Here is a 26,374-nt window from a genome sequence, read left to right on the forward strand (position 1 = left end):
CCCTCGGCCATTGTTTCCAGTTTGCCAGTCTTGCTCATCAGGGGTAAAACGCTTTCTTTGACCTTCCTTTTCTGGCTGACTTACCCGTATAGAAGCCCTTCTTGTTATTCTTTGTGTCCCTTGCCGAGTTCAGCTCCAGCTGCACCTTGGCCTTCCTGACCCCATCCCTGCAAAACTGGGCAACGTCCCTATACTCCTCCCAGGACACCTGTCCCTGCTTCCACTGCCTGTGCATCTCTTTCTTGCCCTTTAGTTTGACCAGCAGGTCTGGACTCAGCCATGACGTCTCTTGCCTTCCTTTCCTGATTTCTTATGCCTGGGGATCGAGAGCTCTTGTGATCTATGGAAAGCGTCCTTAAAGATCTGCCAGCTCCGTTCTGCCCCTTGTCCCCGAGGGCAGCTTCCCAGGGGATTCTATTGATAAACTTCTTGAAGAGCTGGAAGTTTGCTTTCCTAAAATGTAGAATGTAGGGTCAGCTCAAAAAAGCAGGGCTTGCAGAGGGGTCTTCCCTGTTTTCTTTGCAAACCTCAGAGCCATTTACATTGCTTGTTCACTTTGCCGTCTAATAGAGTGAGAAACCTCAGTCAAGTTGCCTTAATGTTTATTTTATTTAAAGAATCAGAAACACAGTCATTGTAGTTCATTTGTACTCATATCTGCCAACATCTCCTAAATCACGTTAACATTCATGTATAACAAAAACATTTTCTGAGCTGTGCAAAGTTCAAAGGAATTGTTCAATTACTTGAACCCATTTCTAGAAGAGCAAACCTGGCATTTTACAAACTGAGGCCTCCAGAAGGAATCTTTTCTTTTTTTCCCCCCACTGTAGGAGATGCAGATGTCCCCTCCTCCCCGCTTCCCTGGTATGACAGGTAAAAATTAGACCACAGGACGAGTCGAACCTCTCTCAGTCCAGGACTTTCCAAATGACACTGGGTCACGTTTTCATATCACTGAGCTGTATTAAGTTCTGCACTTGTGCTCCTGGCATGGGAGTGATTTGTCCAAGAAGATTACTCAGTAACCCAAACTGTGATGATAAGCAATAAACAGGGGCCAGAAACGGCTGTTACCAAAATAGAACTCCCCCCCACCCCCCGACCCCCCCCAATATTTTTCATTGCAGGAGGTATGACTGGAAGGGATGCTGTCTATTAAAAAACCCACCATCCTCCCTGCAAAACATATTTTAAAGCACTGATCTCATGACACGACGTCTGCCTGTTTTCCTTGACCTCCTCACACACCAACTTTTGTCCTGTTAGAGTTAAGCATGAAAAGGTGGAAATCTGGAACCGTTTTAGATCTGGCTAAACACAAGAGGCAGCAAGCAAGCTGCCATCCTGTTTCGTTTTTCTGAGCGTAGTAAATACAACCACGGAACAGAATTTTAAGAGAGATTTAACCACTGTAACTTGTCAGAAAAAATCTCCTCATCTCTGACAGATCTAGCCCAGAATTTTTATTGGAATTGATAACATGCATTTTGGCGTTACTGACCCGCTAACCGTGCAGTTTACTGTTTGAGGTGCAGTGACACCAGTTCTGATCTGGACCAAATAAATGGACAGATATGGCTCTAGTCTCAAGCAAGTCTTTCCAGAAGACATTTCTTCAGTCTCTTATTGGTTATAAAAAGGCAATTTCCTCTCAACAGTAACTAAACTTTTAGTGGCTGACTCATTACAATCTGGAATATGAACAAATGCGGCAACGTTAAGTATAAAAAGAAACACCCTGAAAATGATGCCTCCCTGTTTGAAGGTGCTATACTTGGCCATGGACTGTGTTTCTGGAACCGGTTTGTTACATGTGACAGCAAGAAGAAACTTATTTTACAGAGAACAAAGTCACGGAGCTGAACTTAAACAGGAACGCTCACTTACATGGGTTTTGATATGTACTAGTATACACGGCTTGAATGAAAACAAAACTTACACCTTCGCATATGAAATACTGGTAACGCAGTAATGATGTTCACCCACCGGGCCTCTTCCTTTTAATAAGATCATCTCCAGGTTACAGTGCCTCCGACACGCTTTTAAACAACCACCACATGTGGGCTTTGGCAAACAGCCAGCCGCTGGCAAAGGCAAGGTACGGATACAGCTACGAAAAGCCTTTCATCACGCTTCATTCCTCAAGAGCCGATGTCCTTTTAAATACTCTCACAATCATATTGTGGAATTTTTTCGCATTCCACTTCATACGAATAACTGGCTAAACTCGCTTTACATTTATTGCACCTTTAAGTCCCTGGTAGATGGAAGCTTATATTGCCTGATACGGTTTGTATTGTAGCTTGACCATGTTAAGAAATCGAACAGTCTCCTGAACTGTACATTTCTACAGTAAGAAATCACATTTCGATAACACTAATTACAGCTGTCGCAGATCAGCTCTCGTCTCCGTGATGCAACGACAGAGGAAAACTCCACGGTCCCTGCACGTGCTAGAACCTGCAGTGTTCTTCTTATTGCCATGAAAAAGTCAATTAAAACGACTCCTCTGGGAATTACTTCCAATTCTGGAGTAATTATCACTCTCCAGACAGAGCGCTGTGCTTCAGCATGGGTCTTCAGCCACTCTAAATAGGTAGGAGAGAGCGAGCACATGTGTGTTGCATGGACACACTCCCCTAAATATATTTATCGGTGACCAAGCGGCTTTTTCTTTTTTCCTCTACGAAGCACGAACAAGCAGTCTGATCTTGATCTTCAGGTACGTTTCTAATTTCGTATGTTGAACGCAAATCTTGTTGCAGCCTCTCTGTTTAACCAAACCAAATCTTTAACAATTAAAAAAAATAGCACCAGATGTATGAAAAAGAGGAAATGTCTGATCTAGTAGGAATATATATAAAGTAGAGCAATTCTTACAGTAAAAAGGTACGTCATACAAAAAGCAATGGAAAGTGATACTGAAGGACAAAAATCCATGCTGCATATAATAAGGGCAGAAGACAGGCAAAAGGGATTCTGCTCAAATAACCACAGTTTAATGGTGGAGCTGTACTTCCTCCAGGACCTCCCCGGCGGCAGCGCCGGGACACCGGATGGTATGGGACTCTGAGCACTAACACACTCACTGACAAACTTGCGCAGCATATCTTTGAGGTATATAGAAAGCATGACATTAACATTTTGGACTCCTCATTCTTTCTTGCATGACGATGCACCGATCTTTAGCTGGGGTTTTCTCCACCCTCCCCCTCCCTCCTTTTCCCTCAGGAAAAACAAAATCCCAGTTTAAGAGCTTCCTAGCACACCTCCTTGACTCTCAAATCCATCTTGCATAGGCCAGTAATAAGAACACTGCAGCTCTGACAAATAAGTTACAGCAATATAACAACTTTCCTCTTATTTTTTTTTTAAAGATATCTTCTCTATAATTTACACAAAGGGTTAACAGCCAGAGTTTAGGTTACGTACAGTCCAGATGGGCGTCCTTTCAGTCTGTGATTCCAGGTGGAAGGCACTACTTCAGCATACCACTGTATGCACCGCACGTGGTCTCAGGAGCACAGCGGGACACTGCATCTCCAGAGCTGTAGACTGAAGGGCCTGGGGGGAGTCTTTGGAAATAAAAATGGCAGTGGTTATCAGTCCAGTTTCCCTTTGCTGTCTCTTCTTGTGCTATGCAGTTTCCCCTGAAAGCTCCTCCAGTTGCGAGAGCGGCGAGCCATCTTCAGAAGCTCTCGACAAAGCTCCCCGGGAAGAGTCCCGTCCTGCCGTTCCTCTGCAACGTCCCTTTGTACCAGCCGTCCTCCCGTTTCTTGTGCACAAACACAATGTCACCTTCCTTCAGTTCGATCTCGGCCTCGCTCTGCGGCGGGTATGGGACGACAGCGCGATACCTTTGGAGACAAAAACACAAAGATCTGCTCAGACAGCAGTTAAGCCTGTGCCTGACGGAAGCAGCCCGGGACCATGCGTCCGGCAGACTCTACTGGGCCAGACATTTGACTGGTTTTACATTGGCCTGAGCCCCCAACTTCATGGATGCTCCCCTGAATGTGAAGGGCTGTGTAAGCAGACAGGTTGGTTGTCAGGAAGGTAATCAACCCCCCTGAAATCACACAGAGGGCACCTTAGTGGTTCCCCAGGGTGACACCTGCAAGCCGCCGTTGACTACTGAGGTCCTTTCCTGATTTCTGGTGCTGACCTGTAAAGCCAGACCTAGAAGCCAGCCCTGCTTTCAGGCTCCTTTCCCCCAGAGTGCTAATGATGTGTCAGTGCTGGCAGCCGCCCGAAACTCTGCATCACGTCAGCCTGCTCCGGGAAAGAAAAGGGAGGCAGGTTTCCTCCTCCCTTCCTGCACCCAGTGCTTGGCAGGTTCCTTGGGGGTGGCCCCAGAGCCTCCTGCTAGCTCACAGCCTGTACAGGACAAACTTCAGGATATGGGAAGCTTCTATTTATTAAAAAACTGTCTGCATGTCGAGTCAGAAACAATCATCTTGCCTCTCCCTCCCTGCCTTCTTGTGAACCAGAAATCTTGAGGAAAAATACCTTTGGAAACATCAGTAAGTTACATTACAAAATGGCTGTATCTGATACACCTACGTTTTCTACTAAAACTCAGTATGATGGGGAAATCTCTGGCCAGATTGACCGGAGACTTGACGGGGATGTACTCAGGAACTAGACCATGAAAACGGGAAGATATTGTCAGAAGCTGGGACTACTTGCGGCAGTCCCTGCTCCCAGATGTGTGCTGAGCCTGTGCCAGGGACTCTCCTGCTTTCTCCCGGCGCTGCATCTGCCTCTGCCGTAACGTGTCGCATTCAGCACTGCATCTGCTCCATCCAAAAATGGGGTTTGCAGTGCTCCCACCAACTGCCTGTGATATCATCAGAGGTTAGCTGAAGCAGTTCACATTTTTCATCTTATTATGTGTCTTGGGAACGTACTTTGGGTCCCTCAAACCAGGGGAAGGGAAGCTAAAACAGAGGGGTATCAAATGACTTCAGAAGTACCCTCCAAACCAAGAGGGAGCTCCTGTCCTGAATCATTCACAGGGCGCTCCGGGAACTTAGCTTTCAAGTGTCACTTCATTTTAATGAAGTAATGATGGGTCTGATCCTGACACGGCTGTTCTACACTCAGGCTTATCAGCAAGCGTCCTCCTGAGGGCACAGACTGGGCCCCTTTACATCAGTGGACTTGTGTGTGCAGAGCAGGGAATATATTTCTGCTGCACTGGTTCTTTTCTTCAGCACATGTACTTTCGCAGTCATCTGGCATTTGGTTAACAATCAATAACTGTCTTGCTAATTGCAAAGTAATGAATATAGTAAGATAGTTAAAAGATGCCAATTGATTACTTAAAGCCCATCTCCCGAGGATTAATATTTCCACAACCACTGCATGGCCATTGATGCCCCAGTCATGTTTGTTACAAGGCGAGTATTTATTTAAAATAATACCCTGTCCTCGAGGACTGAGTTCAATGAGCACTGAAGGCTCTGGAGCACTCCCTGGGGCTATTCCCAGTGAGATGGTACCAAAGCAAGGGATTCCTCACTGGCGGTCACTAATTTTCCTTGCAGATGTTGCTCAGGTACGTGGTGAGGTTCTGAAACTGGGGACTCCACAGTGAAAATACGAGCTTTGGCTCTATGTTTGGACACCTCCACAGCCAATCATCCTGTTACCTGGAAAAGCATTCTACTCTAAAACCTGATTACAGCCTTTTTATCTTGACACAGCACCAGAGTCATGTAGGAAATATATGTATTCAAGTGCCATCAAAAATCTGCCGATCCTCTCTGTCCTTCAGTCAATAAATCTAGTTGTCACTTCCTTCCTCTGTGAAAAAGCAAATAACAGAGGTTGAAACGTGTGCTCCTGGCTGGCTGCAGGAATATGGTCTATCACGCGATCATCTGTGGAACTGCTACACTTATATTATGAAGCTTTGCCAATTACAGCCATTATGCAAATGAATGCACACATTATTTCAAACACTCTGCTGCAGCGTTGATTAATTAAATTATCAGAGTGGAACAATTGTAGCTAAGATGATGCCAAGTTTCAGATCTCGCAACTCTATGCACAATCACAGAGCATTGGAGCTCTGGACCAGGATCTGAAGAGGGTTTGAGAAAGAAGAGGGTTGGACCTCAAGGGCAGCCGGGTGGTGCAGAGGCACTTGCGGGCCCTTTTGGCAGGTCAAGGAAACAGAAACAAAGAAAAAGGTGGTGTCTTGGGCAGGGTTGCCTCAAAGATCCGACTGGGACTGCCGGCACCTTGTGTCATACCCTAAGCACAGAGCCATCCTTTTAAAGCCAGACTACATCCTAGGAGTGAGGAGCTGCTAGTCCCTAAATGGTTCACATGAGGAGGGAGGTGACCACGCTCAACAGGAATGTGCCCATTGTCATAAAAGGGCATCTCAGCCCTTTTATCACACAGCATCTCCTTAGAGATTTAGAAAAACAAATCTCAGTTGCTGCATTACCAAATGAAGTACTTTTTCCCATTTAAGGAAACCCCAAATGCTACGGTTTAAATTTAATTAACCACGGTACCTTATAGGAGAGCACCAAAGTGTTTTTGATAGAATAACGAAATCTTAGATATGAAAGACCTTGCAAATCGGCTAAGAAATCCTCCGTGAGAGATGGAAAAAGATGCTCATGCTTGTTCCCTTGAGAGGCTTTTGAGGCAGGGCCTGGGAGAGGCAGCCCGGGGAGCGCTGCAGCGGGCAGCAGCACGGTACCGCTGCTGTGCCGCCCCTCCAGACCTCCAGGTGGCATCTCAGCCTAGTTTATCCTCTGGAACTGAACTACAAATACATATATTAGCCATATTTTTTTGGCAGAAAAGATCCCTTCTCCCAGACATCCTCCCTCACTCCCAAAAAGGCAGTCCTGTAGACTTCTATTTATATCTCTCTTTTTCATTTCCCCTTTTGTCCCTTCTTTGAGAAGCTACTATAAAACTGTAGGTTTTCTTACACCAAACTGCTTCCTGGCATTTTAGATGGATCTCAGAGTGATCTCAATTTTGTCTGTGTCACATTACACTTCTAAATTACAATATTTTAAAAAGGCTAATTAGCTGGGCAACAATTGTGATGACAAGTGTGGCAACCACCTCTGCCTATTATTAACAATGTTTGGTATCTTCTGTTGTAAATCGTACTTTCAGATAGTTGTAATTCTGCCAAATGTTAACCATTTTAGCCCAAACTCTCCACAGCAGCTGACTGTGTCAGACTGAGGGTCCCACATTCGGCCCAAACGGTCTCATCAACTCCAGGAATAAGATGAGGGGTTTTGCGGCACCAGCAGGACCTGGGTGGGGGCTTCCACAAACTGCTCTTGGGTTCCCATACTTAGGAGCAAAGACCTGTCCTGTGGCCCTGCTGGTCTGTCAAGGATGATGTTCCTTCAGAAAATCACCTGTGCTCAGCCAGGTTAAAAGCATTCAAACCACCCCAAAATGGCACATGCTTAGTAGAGGCTTGTATGAGAAATGAAGGTAAAATCTCTGATGATTCATGCTCTGAAATGTCCTAGCTCTGCAGGATCTCAGAGGTTGCATTTCTCTTCCTTTCCCAGCAACAGGCTTTTATCTCAGGGCACAGACTTGATGTTGGACTTCCCCACTGCTGGTTGCTGTGGCATCCTTGGGGTGGGCACTTCATTCCTGGAGGGGACTGGCTGGGTTAGACAGTGGCCTAGGGAGGATCCTTGGTACCCAAGACAAAATACATGCCCAAGACAAAGGCTGGGAGAAGTATCAGCAAGGACAGGGGATGGGGTTTGCATGGGCAGGGAAACCTCAGGGAGCTGGAGAGTGGAGTAAGGGGAAGGAGAGGGTGGAGGCAGAGAGAGGCTGAGGGGAGAAAACTGGGAGCCAAGGGAGAAATGGGAGCATGATGAAAACTAGAAGCTCTGACAGAAGGTGTGGGTATGGCTGCTGGGGAGGGCAGCTGTGCTGAGCTAAGTCTGGGAGAGCAAAAAGCCTGGGTGGGAGGGGGCCTGGGGCTGGGACATGATGTCTGGTGGGGCAGGAGACTGAATGGGTAGAGGGTGGCACTGGGGCTGAGGGTAGGACGGGGACCCTGGCAACAATGATCTCACTGACAGACAGGAATGGGTCCATCAGCCCTGTCCCTCTGCTGTCAGCAAAGACCTGGCAATCCCACCGTCCCATGTCTTCACAGCACTCATCCTTGCAATCAAAACAAACACCTCTCCCACCCAGTTCTCACTTTACTACTGCTGCTGACATCTGCAAAGTGCAGCTAAGACTCCTAACCTTAAATAGATGTTACGTGACGGAAGTTTTGGGTTTATTTCCTTTAAAAGAGCAAACTGACTAAGAATGTCATGTATGTGGATGCATAGAGACATCCACTACCTTAACAGAACAGAAATGTTTCACACCCATGAATCTGAAACAGGCAACTAAAATTGCCCATGACTTCACTATTGCTTGTGTGCAACATAATCTTTCATTACATGATTGCATACGATTTTTCCCATAAGATGCCTGCCTTGTTTAGTGTACAAGATGTCCTGCTCTGGACGTGAGTCAAGGCTGTGACATGGAAGAGATGTGTGGCTGCCAAAGCCACCCAGTTTTTCACAGAGGTTGGAGGATGTCTAGTGAGTGACCACAGCGAAACTCACTGAGTAGCGCAGGTGTGGGCAAAGTGGCTTCTCTGACTCCTCCAGCTGCAAAGCCTCGTGCCGCACTTTCCACAGAGTGAGACTCATCTCATGCACCCTCGCTGCGTAGGAGTCAGTTGTCTGGTCTAAATTACTCATGCAGGCTCTCTGTCAGCGTGCACAGACAGGCACTGAAGAGTATTGATCAGAACTGATCAGTAATTAAGGGCTGGGCTCAGGCCTGGATACTGAGGAAAAAACCCCCAAAATACTGAGTATCTGCTCAGTGAGTAAATGTGTACATCCAGGACACTAATGGAGCTAGAGGAACTTAAAAAAACCCCAGATGGACAGTGATGCAAATTAGGTCTGCAGGGCTAACCTCCAATCTGGTCCCATTTAGAGTGCTTGAGTTCGGATGCTTAATGCAGGTTTCTATTTGTCAAGGTATCACACGCTCAGGACAGGTTTCAGGAGTCCAGTCCTGCGACTGGTCACTTGTGTGTTAGGGATACACAGTTAGTTTTGTGTGGGAAAGATAATCAGTGAAAATGAGGCACGTAGCCCCGTGAACTTACTATCAGTGAAGCTCTGTTTTTCCATGCTTTTACTGGCAGACTGCAGAGACCTGCAAAGTGCCTCTGCACACTACAAGCCAGAACCCGCTTCACTGTATTATGGTGTCTGAATCAGCAGCCTTAGAAGAACAAATCTCAGTTGGATCTTCTACCCTTCTGCTGGAAATATTGCAGGATTCAGTTTCTGAGATGGTAAATTCTAGTTTCTCAGTCCTAAGGCAGGTATCCCTAGTCAGAGAAGCACTTAACCGTGTGCATACATGCCACTGTTCAGTCAGAACCTACTCCTGGGGTCATTTCTCTAGTATCACTTTCCAGGAAAGAAAAAAAACAACCACCCTTTCTTTGCTTTCCCTTTTGGCAAAGAAGATATACATGCACAGAAAGATTGAAGTCAATGGGCGTTAAGCACATGCTTGAACGCTTCCTTGAATTGGGAGCTCAATTTCTAACATGGCAGTGATTTGCAGAAAGGATACATGGAAACATGGAGGGGTCTATTTTAAAAGTCAAACTCACTGCTCCCATCTTATTCTGCAGCACTGTTGTGGTTGCAACTTGCTTGAAGGCTCCACGAAAACCATAGAAACACAGCACTGATATGCCAGTCGTGACAGTGAGTCTGGATGCGACCGCTTTATCAGAATATAACATGGCAGAATTAGTGCCAGTTACTATAAAAGAGTCAACAATGCGTGACATGTTTTACTCAGGTTTGCATCTGGGAACAGTGCCAGGCAGCAAGGGGAACATGACTCACGCACACACACACATGCACGCTCAGCTCTCCTGTTTTGCCTAATGTATGGTCATATTTTCTTGAAGGGGGTGGCAAGGAAAGTATTTTGCTTTGGCGCTGCTAGGCAGACAGCACACCCCTCTCCCACGTGAGCCGACAGCGTCGGTGGGATGCGGGCAAGACTGCGGCCCAGGCTCTGCCTGACCACGGTGCATCCCTGTACTGGTCCTGTTTCCTGCACCAGCAGAAACTGAATGGAGTGGTAGGTGGAAAAGAGCATGTGGGGCACATGCAGCCTGATGGGGTAGTCACTTGACAGTCAATCACTGCAACATAAAGTGACATGGACACCACCCAGGAAATTTCTCCGCTCTGCTGCTCAAACTGCTGGATGCTTTATGGCAGACAGCAGCTGAAGGAAGGTGGTTTTATAAACCAATAGCGGGAAACTACACCCAGAAGCCAGAGATGGGCAGTGACTATCCCAGCAAGCCAGTTAAGTATCAAGGCTAAATGACAAGAGAGCTAGAAGCAATTTCCTTTCTAATCCAGCCCTCCATAACCAGGTTTTGGAATATCAAGTAGGATAAGATAAAATAATTGTTTTCCTCGCTCTCCCTGTGCGAGGGGAGGCGTTCATCTCAAAAAATGAACGAGAGCATAAACATTAGCAGCATCTCCGAGAGGGCGAAGCTCACTTCACCTTGCTTCTGACTGGCTGCAACTCCCACGAAGGGCTGCGCTGTCAGGCAGTGGAATAGGCACTTCCCTTAAATCGCAAGCGTCGAGCTGCGAGCAGTCAGAGCCTTTTAATGCACCTCCAATATGGCTAGTGGCACGACCGCTCGGGCTTGATGAGTCGCCTGGATGTGGCGAGCGCTGGAGCTGTAAGCCAGCCTCCATGGGAGAAGTAGCGGTGCTCTGCTGCCTGCGCGAGCCTCATTTCGAATGCCGTAAATATTAAGGAATGTGCTACTTCTTCCAACCTTTCAGGGCTCTGTCTCTGTGCGCACAGATGGGCGTTGGGAGACAGAAAGCCAAGTACAGCTAAGTGCACTGAAATGCTTTGCAGCTTTTTAAAATTTCATCCAGCATCTGAATCTGTTTATCTAACCTTTTTTTCCCTCTCCTCCCTTTTCTTTCTCAAAGAATTGCTCCTACTGTGTGGATGAAATGCACCAAAATGCAAACAAGCAAAATATGGAGCTGAGTGACGTTGAATGTGAGTTCCTCCATTGCCAGATGTGAAAAGAACAAGTGGTTTGAAAACCGTAATTTGTTTTAAAAAAAATATAATTTGGTACTTCTGAGCAATTTGATGATTTAATGAGCACAGATGGATGTGGGATGAATTTCTAGGAGACAAGTGTTTAATGTATCTGCTCAGATTATTCCAGGACGAAGCATTATCCTTCCTAGTGCATGAAGGTAATTAATATTTCCCATTACGGGCATGAAAAAACCCATATGATCGGTTAAGGAATGCAGATACACCAATGATATGGAAGTTAATTCATAAATCAATTAGAGAATCTTGCCTGCTGTGTATAATTAGGGTTACTTCAATTATAGCTTATTTTCGGATTTAAGACTCAGGAATTAAAATGCTTAAAATCAGAGTAAGTTCCTTACCACCATATACTGCAATTGGAAGTATGTGCTCAGTTTTAACGGTCTAAATCTTATTTTCTCCTGATTTCCAGCACGCCTGAGCAGATGCAGCTAACCCATGTTCCTCTGGTTTTATTCTGCCACTTAAAATTGTCATCAATTAAATGTTTCATTGTCTGGACCATCCTGAGGTGATCTGACAAATTTGCAGGATATAGGACTAGCCCTGGCATCTTAAATAATGCGTCTGGACTTCTCTACGGCAAAGGTTTGAGAGCAGCAACTCAACAGCCAGCTCTGAAGTTGTCACGGGATGTTGTTCCCAGCTTCTTTCCATAGCCACATTTAACTAAAGGTGCAGCATTCCACTGATTTAGTTACACTGGTGCAAAATCTGGTTTATATTGATTTAGCTTTTCTTATAGCATTAATCTAAACTGATGTAGACCAAATTAAGTGCACCTAAATAGGGATTGGTTTTTCACTCCTTTTACTAAATTGCTTTTTCATGGATTTTAAGGACAAGAGACTACTGTGATAGTCTGCTCTCACTGCCTTCATTACAATGCTGAAGGACTTGCCTGTATTTATTTCTGCCTCAAGTCAAATAGCTGCGCTTGAACAACAGCATCTCTTTCAGACAAAATGCCCAATCTAGAGTAAAAAAATTCCCATGTCTGTCTGTCTGCATTTTCTTACAGACTGCTACCAAGCCATTCGTAAACCTGCTCTTTACCAGGTATACCAGAGCTCCCTGTATCACTCACTGCAAGTATATTGTTTTAAATCTTCCATCATTCTTCTGATGCTTCTCTGAGGCCACTCCACTTTGCCTCAGATTTGGCTCCTCTGAAATACGCTGTTACTCTGTGTTCTCCTTACCAATGTGTTGAATTAGCTTTGTAGCAATGGGTCTGCACCCTTCATCACCTACCTCCTACTTCAGTCCTCCGTTCTGCAACACCAAAGTTTTTATGCTGGACAGTGCAGGTCCAAGACCCAACTCTTGTTGGCCTACACCAAATACATACACGATCATTTTCTAGGGATTTCTGATTTAGAGTTAGGTTTGATGCCAGCGAATCGGTTTTCAAACCACTTAGTGTCTGCTGTGTCAGATGTGTACAGTTTACTCAGGGAAACATTTTATGGTAACAAACCAGACGCTTTATAAAAGTTTAAATATGTTACAGTGTCATTATTACCTTCCCAACCAAATTTCAACCCGAATTCAGTAAAACACCGTGTAAGGTATGAACTGTCCTGTAGTATCCCTTATTATGCCCTGCATCATCTTCTCCATGATCCCAACTGGATTTGGGGTCAGGTGGCTTGCCCTTCAGCCTCATTCATATACTCAGACAAAAACAGTTTCTTCCAAACTTCTGGAACTTTACTGTTGTTTCAAAATTGTTTTAAATATCAACTCCAGAGAGTTCCCTAGACTGCTTTCTGAAAACTCTTTGATGCTTTTGTAAAAAACATGTTCTCCTCAATCACTTTTTGAGTGGAAAGCATTTCAATAGCATCATATCAGTGCATTATCTGTTCCCTTCCCAGACCTCAAACTGCAGTCTTGTAGAAAATATTTACCTGAAGCCAATATGACTCTGCACATAGAGACCGAGCTCTTTTCTTTACCCTTGTTTCTAGTCAGTTATCTCTCTCTCCACCTGGTTTTGTATTTTGCTGTTCCTACTCTACTCTTTTGGGTTTCCAAGGGCAGTTACTCTACAGTACCAAGGTGCAGAGCAGGCTGCTGAAATGAACTCCAGAATCACTGGTACATTCCTCTTTAGAAACGAGCTGCATTCTTGGTAACAGGTCACTGAAGATGGCACTACCTGTAAGTATCCTAAACAAGGAGAATTTGAAACAGTCTTTGATATTGCAGAACAGGCCAGAAAGGGCCTTGATGAGCAAACACATCACCCCTGTTGCCCCCAGGCAGGAAATGCCACATGACAACTCCATAAGTTTATTAAAACACAGGGATCCCACTTAAAAAGTCGCCTTTGCCAACAGCTTTTACACCCTTTGGGCTGAGAAAGCACTGCTGTCCTCCATATTTAGACCAGGGCTGTACGGCGTCATGGACAGGTGCTGCTCACCACTTTTTTAACCAATGAACATTAAACCTGCACTGTGTGTCAAACGATTTTCAATGGGCAGATGCATGTAAGCCCTGTCTTTCTAAAAGACAGCTGAGACACCTACAGTCAATCCACAGAGCAGCAAAACTGTGAGCAACCCTTGCAGCCCTCCTCCAAATGCTCCCTGAGGATGCAGGCAACCACAGGAGATACACAGCTTACCTTTCCCGGGGCAAAGGCTTGGGCTCTGGCCGAATAGCTGCCATGGAAGAGAGGGGCTGCCTGGCAGGAGAAGGGATCGAAAAATTCAAATCCAAGGAGCCTGTTTTCCTGTGCAGAGGCTCCAGCCCCATGGCTCCCTGCATTTCACTCTCAATAGGGCATGAGCCGGCCCTGCCGTGGCTGGAGAGGGAGGAGAGCTCGGGTCCCACTGCCCCTTGCAGGACTCCTTCGATGGCGGCCTGGGGGTCGTGTGTGGGGGACACGGACGGTGGGGAGCGTGACTTCTTTTTTGTTGATGCTCCTGCTAGAAGTTTCAGCAGCCCGCTCTTCTTCTCCTTCTGCAAAGGAACCAAACGAAATATGGGCAGTGAGCAGACATACCAACTCTCTTTGTTTTTCTTTTGGAAAATCTCAATGTGTGTAGCAGGGAACCTCTCAAAACTGCCACGACTAGAGGTGGATCCATGTAGAACTTGAGCTTTCAGTAATAAAGATCCTATGAAAATCCCTCCCCGTCCAACAGGGATTCAACTCGTTCAGCAGAGTAAGGACCTAACATACTGCAATGACTATCTCCATTTTCAAATCCACCCAGGCAGTGATCATGTGCCTTTTGAAAGAAATATTGCAGTTACAGTGGGACAGCAAAGGTACAAACTTCCCATGTAGAGAAGGCAGAAATCAAATTGCTGCTTTCTCTCTTCCAGGAGAATCTTGTCCCTCAACAGAGAGAGTACCCAAAAGTAACAAATCGGCCCCTATGGCTAAAAACCTCGGCTGGGAAGCAAAAGGACTGAGGAGAGATTTCAGATCCCAGCCCATTGCAAGAGAAGCGCTCAATCATTACTGCCTCAATTACTACCTGATGCAGATTTACTGTAGGGAAAACGGAGGCATAAGACAGAGGTTTAATAGCGCTTTCCAGCGTGTGCTCTCCTTCACATCCCGCATCACAGAGCTGCAGCTATTCGCGTCTCTTCCCCTCATGTGTTAAGGAAAGGCTATCACCTTGATGTTTGAAGACAGACCACAAAATTCACGCTTCACAATTGCAGTGGCAGCGCATGGGAGGTTTCAAAGTTCTCCAAGTGTTTCTGATACAGAGGAATGAAAACAAGATAACAGCACCCTTTTGATTAATGTGAAAAAAATATCCAAAACGTTCAGCTTGCACTGCCGAATAAACACATCTGACCTTATAGGTTTTATAGCAGTGTGAGAAATCCTGCTGCACGTTTACCTCAAGCACACACAAATACTAAATATTACGTCCTTCAGCTAGAAAGTGTTTTGGGTAGAGGGATTGTGTGCAGAAACTGGCCATCCTCCAGTATACGCTCCACACCGCTAGGCTAGAGCTGCAACCAGCAATGCTGTGCAGTAAATTTTCCATTTTTTTAATGACATGAGAAGTTTTGCGAAAGGTCTGTTAGATTTCTTCCTCTTCTGTCAGAAGCACAACCCATTACCCAAGACTATCTTCAGAGACTGAGGGCTGTGAAGTTTAGCTATATCTGATAATTTGTTCTATAATAGGATCCCAGGGGATAAGAATGAACCCAGCAACTGTAATACTTATGGAACAGAAACTCTTTCTCTATCTTCAAGCAGGAACACTCTTTAGAAATACAAGCCAGTAATTTATTTATTCTCTGTAGACAAAATGTCCCATGAAAGGTTTAAAATGATGCCTTTTATGTGCTGACTACTGAAGTAATTTCTCAAAGCAGCTTTAAAGAATAGGAGGACTACGATAAAATAAATACAAGCTCTTAGAAGATATTTGGATTTACTACAATAAATGTACTTGGAGTATCTGATATCTCTGCTCCCAAAATTCTTATTTGCACTCTTTAGCTGTCACGGATTTGTAAGAAAACAGAAATACCTTAGATGTTAAGCCATGGAAGAGTTAAAATGAAGCATAGTTGTTAACACAGAGAGAAGTCCACCGATTTTTGAAGAGTAGAGTCTGAACTACACTTCCAGATCCCAGTCTCCTGCATACCACCGGCTCCAACCATACGCTCTGTTTAAAAGGGCATTTGTCACTTACAGGGTGAAAAGATCCATCCTGCCAAGATGTTCATCCAGGCAGAATCCATGAAGCTCAGGGAGGCCGGCCATATGGCACCATCAGGTCAAAAATACTAAATAAATTCCCCTGGCAACAATAGAAAGGCAGACCAAAGACCCCTGATAAACACCTTCTTTCCAGGATGAGAAGGGACTTTTTTGGGATCTGTGGTAGGTGTGCATGCTGGAATTCACCTGAAGCACCAGAAAAATACTTTAGTGTTTCTTTCACTCTCTAATTAAGAAATATCACTGCTGTCATCATTATATCAAATTTTAAAGCTCTTCATGAAATTGCAAAACTCTCCTTTCCCTAGCACTGAAACAATAGCTCTAATGATCCCAGCATACTGTGTCAATATGCGTTTGAAGGTGTCTAAAGGTCAGTGACAGAATACAATAGCCATTGTGGGGCTCTGGAGAAACGGCTATTGTGCAGCAGTGAGCACTTCGAGCCTCTTTAATTGGCAGCTTTGCACATGCAAAGTAACTATGTGAACTAAAGCCCTGTATAATGAACAATTAATATTCCTATGTGGTAGCAGCTTTTCTAATTTTTGCTTCTAATTTAAATACCTTGGCAAATTTTCATTAGAAAAACCTTGTGTGACTTAGACCATTTAAGGCATAGAAGCAAAAATCTTTGGAAAGGAGGAGATGCATATATTCACACCCATCTGCACGTTAAAAAGCAGATGAGTCTGCCAGTCATTCAATTTTGTTTACAAGAACGGCTTCCACTCTACGCGGTTAGCCCTGGCGTAAATTTCAACACTCAAGCTACTGTCCCTCAGATAACAGAGAGCTGTAATGAACTTGCTGATGTACCCTTTGTTCTACTTTAACAAAAGGAAAAATGAAGAATTGATTTTTAGCCCGTCTTAGTCCACTGAGAATTTTACTAAACTTCTGAGGCTGAGATCTATGTTCTCTACAGAAAGAAGCTGACTTACTTCAGCTGCCAAGTCTCGTCCTGTTAGTCAAAACCTGAGGAGTCCCATCCTTCCCACCGTGGCCTTGGGCAAGATATTTAGAGGTGAACTGATACTACCCACTTGGGGTGTCTGGAGATTAGACATGACATCCAGCTCTTTCTCCCTTTGACTCTGGCAAATGCACCCAGCCTTCTGGTATCACGTTGCCAGATCCTCTGCCGATGGTGCTCAGAGCACTTCAAGCAAAACAAGGGCTGTCAGGAGCTGATAATTTACTGTGATGTTTCTCAGGAGAAACAGATTGGGTTTGAACCTCCTGTGATCAGCAGTTCAACCTAAACCCTTTCATGCCTCCTCCCCCCATCTGTAAAATGGGAATAAGTTAAAATGTCCTTGTGCCGTGGGAATTCGTTAATGACCGCAGTGTTACAAAGCTGTACATTTCCTTGAAAGCAACCGGTCCTTTTCCACGGCTTTAATATTAAAAAGAAGAAAAGATTTGGAATGGGATGTTAGTATGCGTTCCCAGCAGTGATTTATCGCAAATGTCCAAGTATTATGAATTCATTTAATATTTAGTGTAATAGCAGTCATCCTTCATAAGAAATTAATTTAATATTTATATGGCTGTCCAAGACAGTCCTTTCTTCATCAGTTTCACTGTAAATCAACAAAGCATTAATGGGCATAAATGCTGTAGAGAAATCCACACTGATTGGTTACAGACTCTGCGGATTTTGAAGAGAGACAAGAAGTTTACAGAAATCTGATGACTTTCAGGAATTAAGCTTTTGAATGAAAAAAAAGATGGTTTACTTTCTCCATTCACAGATGGCTGTTTTATTGTTTTCTAGGAAATCTGTAATCTACTGAAACAGCTGTGTAATTATTGAGTTTTCTTTGTCTAGTAGCTATATTTCCAATTGATTGCAAACCGTGTTTGATGTTCCTACCTCCTGAACCTGCCAAGGTCAAACCCTCACATCTGTGTGGATGGACGGATTCACAGTATGGACAGCACTTCTCCCATCTCCTGGTTACTGCCCACAGGTTTAACTGAATTTAAACCATCACCTTTGTGTTGCTCAGGTTTTATTCTAGGAGGTTCAGAGTCAAAACTTCCAAACCATCAATTTCACAAGGATCAAGATCTTGTTCAAAAAAAAAAAAAGCAAAAGCGTGAAACTAGCTCTTTCAAATAAATCCCAGACTGTTTCTAGTTAAGAAAAAAAGGACTGTGAACACAGACTGTATAGGCAGGTCAGAATTTCTTACTTCTCTAGTGAAGCCTACGCTTGAGCCTCCATTCCTACGGTGTTGCACGAAGGAATCTCAGTGGGAAACAGTCTCTGGCAGCACAAGGAAGGCATTGGCAGCATTTCTGTGACCCTAAAGCATACACCTGGGGCAGCCGGCACTTGGACAGGTGCAAGTTCCCCTCGATAAGTTGCTGTGGGAACGTTTGGAAAAGTGAATACAGCCTGAGCTTAAGAACTCATGAAGGACTAGATCAAAATTAAAGCCTCAGATATGTAAATGTTGAAATATTTTGCTTCACAGTAATTGGGGATGATTTTTCCCCTCATTAATAACCCTACTTGAAGATAATAACTAGCTCTTCTTTCAGCTTCAGAGATGAGATGAGCACAGAATGCAGCTACTTCGTTGATGACTGAGTGATAACAGAGTTCCTTGTCTGCAAAGTAATAATCATGCCATAATCCAAATACCAATTATATGTACTGGCTATATTAATACAGATCTTCCTTTTTTTTTTTTTTTTTTACCCACCCTAATAAACAGAAACTTCTGGCTTAGTTTTCTTCATCTGCAGCTCCTAATACTTAATTTCCTACCTATCCAGGCTCATTAAATAAATGAGGAAATTTTACTGAGGCTGATATAAAAACTGGCTCCAGCCACTGAAATTAGGTCATTTCTCATGCAACCCCAGCTACATCAATAGATAAGAGAGCCAGAGGGAGAAAAAAGGTTTCATTTACAAATGAAGGAAAGAGAAACAAAACTGTTTAAACGCTGCCCTGAGCCCTACAGAACAAATGAGTAACTAATCTATCAGTCAGTACCCCCAAACCACCACTTTTCTTTCTTGTTTAACTTGGTCAATACTTGTTTCAGTAAATTTAAGCTAGTGTCTGGAGAACAGTGCATTTTTATTCTGATTCCAACTTGGCTACTGGTGATTGATGCTCGCATTGAAAAAGCAGGTGGTATTTTGGATTATGTCTTTTAGGAAAAGCGCTGTTTGGGTTTTTAAAATCTGTAAAATTATTTGACTTGAGATTTTGATAATTATTTAAAAAGAACAACCCCCACCCCGCATCGTCTCAAAGGAAAGCTTCATGTCTGGGATGTCTTAGGATATGGATTTATCATTTGCAGTTTGCCACTATTTCTCATGAAGCATAGATGACATACTGAACAAGACAACAGTAATTACTTACTACACAATTACTTCTGATTTTAGGGAGACTAGTTTTGTATCGTGTATTGTATGGAAATACTTGCCAAAGATTTAGTTTTTCATGGAGACAACTGCTTCCGGACAGAAGGCTATTATTGTAACCTCAGTATACAAGTTACATGCCAGGAGCAAAAAGGATTTTAGGATCATAGTATCATTAGCTTTAAATCCCAGCGATAGTAACATGCATACATGCATGCACAAACATGTTAGACTTATGGTCACTAATTTGAAGATACCCAGTATTAAAGCCAGGAGAAAATAAGTAAAATCTCTTGCAGCTAGACCTGATTGGGAATTTCAAATGTTCTGAAAACAAAACTGAGAAGAAGAAATTAGTGTTCGGATCCCAGTACAGCAAAGCACATAGGCACTTCATCACGTGCTTTTGTTGAACTGAGGAGGATGCAAGGCTCTAGAGACTCCTGAAAGAGATAAAGAGGGAATCTAAAAATATATTTGAATATTCAATTTAGACAGTATATTAGATCTTTCAAACACTGGAGCAAAGTTAAAGGCTAGCTCAAAGAGAAAAAAAACCTGAAGTGGAAGCAGAGAGTCTCAGGTATTGGTGAGCTTCTTGGAGGCTGCTGAATTCATATCAGGCAGAAGGTAAAAGAAACACTAACAGGATTAACGATGAAATGAGGGACAGATGATCTGCTACACTGATACTATCTTTTTTCTGTGTTCGATGGAGGGAGAAGCTGATGGATGGATAGTTCTGTATTTCATTGCTGTTCCTGGTCTGGTATGCAGGGAATAGGTGATGGTTATGAAAAGGATGGAAAGTTGTTAAGATACGCAACTTACTGCGTGCCCCAAATGACAGTTTTCAGTGATATTTTTTAGCTGAAACAAAGCACTGGGGAACTGAAAACTACTGCTGTGATGAAGTAACTTGAAATTGTGTACTGATAAAGTGAAATGCAAGGACAACACCAAAGAATGTGATGAAACCATGGCTGTCATGAAACCCATGGCAACATTTCCAGTTATTTCCAAGCAGCCACTATCTCTAAAACTAAGCTCAGACGGATGTGGTTTAGTTCTGATTTTAGTCTATCTCTTCTTTTGAAGTGTGAGCAACCTCTCTGGGGACACAAAAGAAGGGAGTACGCATGATATCCTTGAACATAATGACATTCAGCTTCCTTCTTCACTCAGCGATCAACCAGGATTTTGATTGTCCTACAACAAATAAGGGAATGCAAAAAGCATTGAGATCTCCCCTTCTCTGATCCACTCTCCTACTCCTGGGCATAGCCTATACAGAAAGACGTAAAGCATACATACTGCCCCTGGGGAATGTTGTCTGCCATCTCATTTCGGGAGAAAACTCAATCAAACAGTTTCATGCAAGTGCTTCACATGTGGGATGCCCAAGCATGAACAAGGTTCCTGCTCAGTTGTATAAGGAATCCTCATGCTCTATTTCTGGAAGGAAACCTTGGCACCCTGCAGAGCTAGGCACATGCTGTGAATCCCAAGTGGAAGCAGATAGCTTCCTCAGAGTGAAAAAACAAGATTGAAGCTACCCTTCCCGTACTAGTATCTCCTGCCGGCTTAAATACCTGTTCTGCTTGTCAGATTTTGTGAATCCCGTTTTCTAGGCACTTAATTCTACCCCCATATTAAATGGGAATTATGAATTCAAGTAGAAATCAAGAGCCTTAAAGACAATACACCTCCATACTCAGCAAAAAATTTGAATCATAGAATAGAATCATACAATAGATTGGGTTGGAATGGACTTTTAAAGGTCATCTAGTCCAACCCCCTTGCAATGGTGTTCCATCCTTCTGACCATTTTTGTGGTCCTCCTCTGGACCTGCTCCAACAGGTAGATGTGTTTCCTGAGCTGAGGACTCCAGACCTGGATGCAGTACTCCAGGTGGGGTCTCACCAGAGCGGAGTAGAGGGGCAGAATCACCTCTCTCGACCTGCTGGACATGCTTCTTTTGATGCAGCCCAGGATATGGTTGTGTGAGCACACAATATTAGCTCCTGTCCAGCTTTTCATGTACCAGTACCCCCAAGTCCTTCTCCACAGGGCTGCTCTCAATCCCTTCATCCCCCAGCCTGTATTGATACCAGGGGTTGCCCCAACCCAGCCAAAGAACCCAAATCCCAAGGACTTGGCCTTGTTGAACTTCATGAAGTTCACACAGGCCCACTTCTCAAGCTTGTCCAGGTCCCTCTGGATGGCATCCCATCCCTCACGCATGTCAACAGCACTACTCAGCTTGGTGTCCTCTGCAAACTTGCTGAGGGTGCACTCGATCCCAGTCATTGATGAAGATATTGAACAGTACTGGTCCCAGTGTGGACCTCTGAGGGACACCAGTTTTCACTGATCTCCATCTGGACATTGAGCCATTGACCACCACCCTCTGGATGCCACCATCCAACCAATTCCTCATCCACCAAACAGTCCACCCATGAAATCCATATCTCTCCAACTTAGCGAGAAGGATGTTGTGGGGACCATGTCAAAGGCCTTGCAGAAGTCCAGATAGACAACATCTGTAGCTCTTCGCTTATCCACTGATGCAGTCACTCCACCATACAAGGCCACTAGGCTGGTCAGGCAGGACTTGCCCTTGGCGAAACCATGCTTGGCTATCTGGAATCACCTCCCTGTCCTCCATGTGCCTTAGCATAGCTTCTAGGAGGATCTGTTCCATGATCTTCCCAGGCACAGAGGTGAGGCTGACAGGGCGGTAGTTCCCAGGGTCCTCCTTTCTACCCTTTTTAAAACTGGGTGTGATGTTTCCCTTTTTCCAGTCACCAGGGACTTCACCTGAGTGCCATGACTTTTCAAATATCACAGAGAGTGGCTTGGCAACTACCTCAGCCAGTTCCCTCAGGACTCTGAGATGAATCTCATCAGGTGCCATAGACTTCTGTATGCTCATGTTCCTCAGGTGGTCACGAACCTGATCTTCTCTTACAGTGGAATGGAGTGATGTTAATGCCTTGTGAAACTGGACAAAAAGTGAATGCAGTGTGCGCTCTGGGACTACAAATCCCAAGAATTCCCATGCTACTACTCACTCTAGACTGCCTACTTTCACACAGAAAGGGAATCACTCTGAAAACCTGATGCTCAGCAGTGTCAAAAAGGCAAAAAGGAAGACTGGGAATTGCTAAGAATAATCTAGAGAAAGAGGTAAAAAATATCTGCAGAAAACAGCCCTGCGGGAAGCCCTGCCATGCCTACCTTCCTGAACGGTGTGTCTTGTTCTGGACACCACAGCTGGAATAGGATATTGCAGAAGTATGTACAGCATAGAGAAGGGCAGCATGGACCATGAGAAGTGTGTAACAACTCCTGTACATTGGAGATGCCCACTTGGAAAGCAGACAACTGACAGGAAATATGATAGTGGCTTACAAAATCCCTGCCTGCACAGAGAAGGTAACTCGGGAACAGATCGGTTATTTCCCACAATACAGGAATTAGGGTGAACCTAATGAGATTATCAGACAAATGGTTGAAAGTAAAAAATAGGAAGCGCTTTTTCACACAACACATAATTAAATGGAGCCTTAATGCGCACGGTATTGTGGAAGCCAAAAGTATGAACAGGTTCAAAGGGGATTAAACAAACTAATGGAGAACAGATCTAGCAAGGGCTATTAAAATAGTGGTATGTATCCAACCTCTGCTTCAGGAAGTCCCAACAGGTAAATGAAACAGTGCTTACAGCATACACAGGGTGACTCCACCTCACTACGTAGAGATCATAAAAACAGTGAGAATGATTACTATGATAAAAAAATTAGCTATTTGGGCAAAAGTATAGGAAACAGGACAAAGCCAGGAATGAGCTCTCCCCTGTGCCCTCCTAGCTTTGGGAAATCAGCTGTTGAGAGACTTCCTCAGCTGCAGGGGTCTGAGAGAGGGCAAAAGGCAGCCGGCAGGATGCAGTGTCAGCCAAGGAAGAGACACAAAAGGTTGGGAACTGCAACCCCAGAGCACTTTCACAGCCCTGCAACTGCTATTTGGATTCCTCAGCTCCAACTCTGCGGTGCAAAACATCGGAGATCAAGGGCTGCAGTGCTCACTCTGCACCAAGAGCCACAAAGTACTGGTGATGGGGCTGACAAGGCCCTACTGCTTCCTGGAGCCCAGATTGCTTCCTAATCTGGCATTGCACTGCCTTTGTATGTCCTAAGGGCTTCCTTGGAGCCACCATGGGGGTCTTCTACATAATGCACCGCATCTCAAAGAGCTACCCTAAACTGAAATGCAGCAAATGTTAAACTTTTGTTTTAATATAAATCAAGCATGACTAGATGATTTAGGCAACTGTAGTAGACTAACTGTACTTTTCAGAGGATTTAAGCAAAACAGCTGGACAGAGTATGAGCATCCTTCTGAAACTTTAGGTTCATTTAGTCAAACTAGAGGAGAATCTATCACAGCTTCACTGACAGCAGAGGATTCTGAAATGAGAAAAAGATGTATAAATACATTAACTGCTAGACAAACTGCTTAGAATTAGTGTTTTTAAATAAGATGATTTTGTCTGACTGGTTAGCTTGCTGCTCTTTGTCTCTCATAACAAAGTGAAAAAGATTTATTGGTCCTGGGGAGCACCGGGAGCAACACTCACATTTTGCAGAAAGCCAGAGCAAGCTCACTCATTGAACACCTGAATGAAAGAGAATCAATGACAGAAGTCAGGATGTGCTTTGACATACTCTAATCTTACACGTAGTTAGCTCTGGCTCTCCCCATTCACTAGGGATGAATTTAATTTCAGAAGCAAACAGTTAAAATTGCTTGGTCTTGCTTTGTAATCTTATTAAATGACAGGCAACTGAGACTTGTATTTTTATGGAAAGCAGAAACATGTGGGTAAAATGTTTGGAATAGTGGAGGTCATCTTGTCCCTTGTCGCTGATGTATCTATTCCCACTTGGTTGATATTGTTCCAGCAGCTGTGCCACCTCAGGCTGTAATTTCAGCACTTCCAACAAACTAAACAGTATTGGGCTGGCCTGCACTCAGAGGGAAGATTGCTTGTGGAAAATTCAGGCATCACAGGAGGTATATTCTTCTCTTAAAATCAATTCCCCATGGAAGAGAAAAAGGGCAGCCTGTGGACAATGAAAAATTGCCAGGATTTGCGTGTACTAGGCGCAGAAGCTCCTCTTGCTCAGGCCACATATTTCTGAAAATTAGCTGGGCTTCGCACTGCCGCTGGGGCAGCCTGGACTGGGTGAGGGGAGGGAATGAGAGGGGCCCTGCCAGTTCTCAGATAGTCTGACGTTGTAGAAGCAGGTCCTTGATGCCATCAAAGTCACGAGTGTGAAAATTTCCCTCTCTCTGAAGGCTGCTCTTCAGTTTTGGCAGCTCCCTCAGCATCAATCCTGAGCGTTCAAAAAATGATTCCTAATGTATTTCATGCATTAAAAAAATCAGGTCTTGCCCCTGCTCCCTCCTGCCCTCATGACAGCGTGTCTCAAACAGGGCAAGTGATACTTTATTAGCATCAAGAAGAGAAATACCAATGTGCTCAAGCTGGCGGATTATTTCTGGGGAAGCTCAGCCTCCCGGTGTCTGTGGGAGTGCAGGGAGTCCCATGTGCTCTGTACCCATGAGCACTGCAGGCCTCACTGCACCCGGCAGCACCGCACAGGGACAGAGCTGTTGTCTGGTCCACTGAGGTGCGATCAATTATTACGGTGCATAAGCTTCGCAGGCAAAGCAGCTGAGGTTTCTGCAACCTCCCCTGTCAGCCGTGCTACAGGCATTTTTAGTCCTACTACTTTTCCAAGCAATGCCCTGTGAATTACTCCTGGGACACGCAGAGGTGGCTGAAGTCCTTTTCTCTTATAGGGAACAATTGGTCATGTATGCTCTTTAAAACATGAGGAAACAATCCCAGAATCATTTTAAAGGATTGCAGAGTAAGTGGCTGTCAGTGTCAGTGGAATGCCCAGGCATGTAAATGACAATTTCTTTGACAAAGTGACCAAGGCACTGTAGCTTTCCAAATGTCAGAACAATTGGCTTGTAATTACTAGTAAGCTTTGCAATAGAAAAAGGCTTGCGAGAAGCTGCTCAAGCCCTGGCAGCATTTGTAATAAGAGCATCCTCTCTTCAGCAAAAATTGTATTTCACATTTTCTCCTAGTTTCATCTTTTTGTTACTTAAAAAATAAAAACAGAGCGATCAAAGACCATTTTCTACAAAAAGCTTCCAGTACCCTTATACTGAAGTCAGGTCTTCAGGAGTATAAAATTGCCGTTTCTTAAATTAAAGAGCTGAGTAAGAAGCATCATCAATGAAAAACAGAGCTAAACAAAAGGAACAACTAAGGTATAAGCAGAGAAGGGGAGTCAATAGCACTGTGGCTTTTTTTCATTTTGCACTAAGCCTGATTTTACATTGCAATCCTATCCCTCCATTCTATCGTCCCTTCCTTTGTCTATTTTATCCTCCTCTTCCCTGACACATGACCTGCAGGTATGACCGTATAATTAAATGCAATTGAGTTGCACTGATTTAACTAATTACAACCTGTCACATGTGCCACCTAAGCCAATGTTCTCTATTTCCTCATCCTACCCCAACTGTGAGACAAAACGCATTAGCTCAAATCATAGAATCATAGAATGTGTTGGGTTGGAAGGGACCTTTAAAGGTCATCTAGTCCAACCCCCCTGCAGTAAGCAGGGACATCTTTAACTAGATCAGGTTGCTCAGAGCCTCATCAAGCCTGGCCTTGAATGTCTCCAGGGATGGGTCCTCCACCACCTCTCTGGGCAACCTGTGCCAGTGTCTCACCACCCTCATTGTAAAGAACTTCTTCCCAATGTCTAATCTAAACCTACCCTGCTGTAGTTTGCCAGGCTTGTGCTGATTTGGGTAACCCAAGATGTCCAAGGACATGCTTTATGCCAAAGCTGGTAGTAAAATAATTCCAGTGGTGCAGCCAGTGAGCCGCATCTCACATGGGTTACACACATAATCACATCTGTAACTTCAACAGCTTT

The 26,374-nt window shown here is 44.3% G+C and overlaps 1 protein-coding gene across 1 annotated transcript in view; it reads right to left on the minus strand.

Annotated features, from left to right (window-relative positions):
• Positions 1–585: 585 nt before the first annotated feature.
• The window catches only part of SH3RF3 (SH3 domain containing ring finger 3), a 251,374-nt gene continuing 225,585 nt past the window's right edge, over positions 586–26,374 (minus strand). The window contains exons 9-10 of the mRNA XM_054203839.1: positions 13,868–14,205; positions 586–3,860 (exon numbers count right to left, since the gene is read on the minus strand). Coding sequence (XP_054059814.1) covers positions 3,692–3,860; positions 13,868–14,205 — 507 coding nt within the window. The 3' untranslated portion in view covers positions 586–3,691. The remainder of the gene's footprint in view (positions 3,861–13,867; positions 14,206–26,374) is intronic.

Source organism: Rissa tridactyla, chromosome 1 (genome assembly GCF_028500815.1).
Source record: "Rissa tridactyla isolate bRisTri1 chromosome 1, bRisTri1.patW.cur.20221130, whole genome shotgun sequence".
In the NCBI taxonomy this organism is placed as follows: domain Eukaryota; kingdom Metazoa; phylum Chordata; class Aves; order Charadriiformes; family Laridae; genus Rissa; species Rissa tridactyla.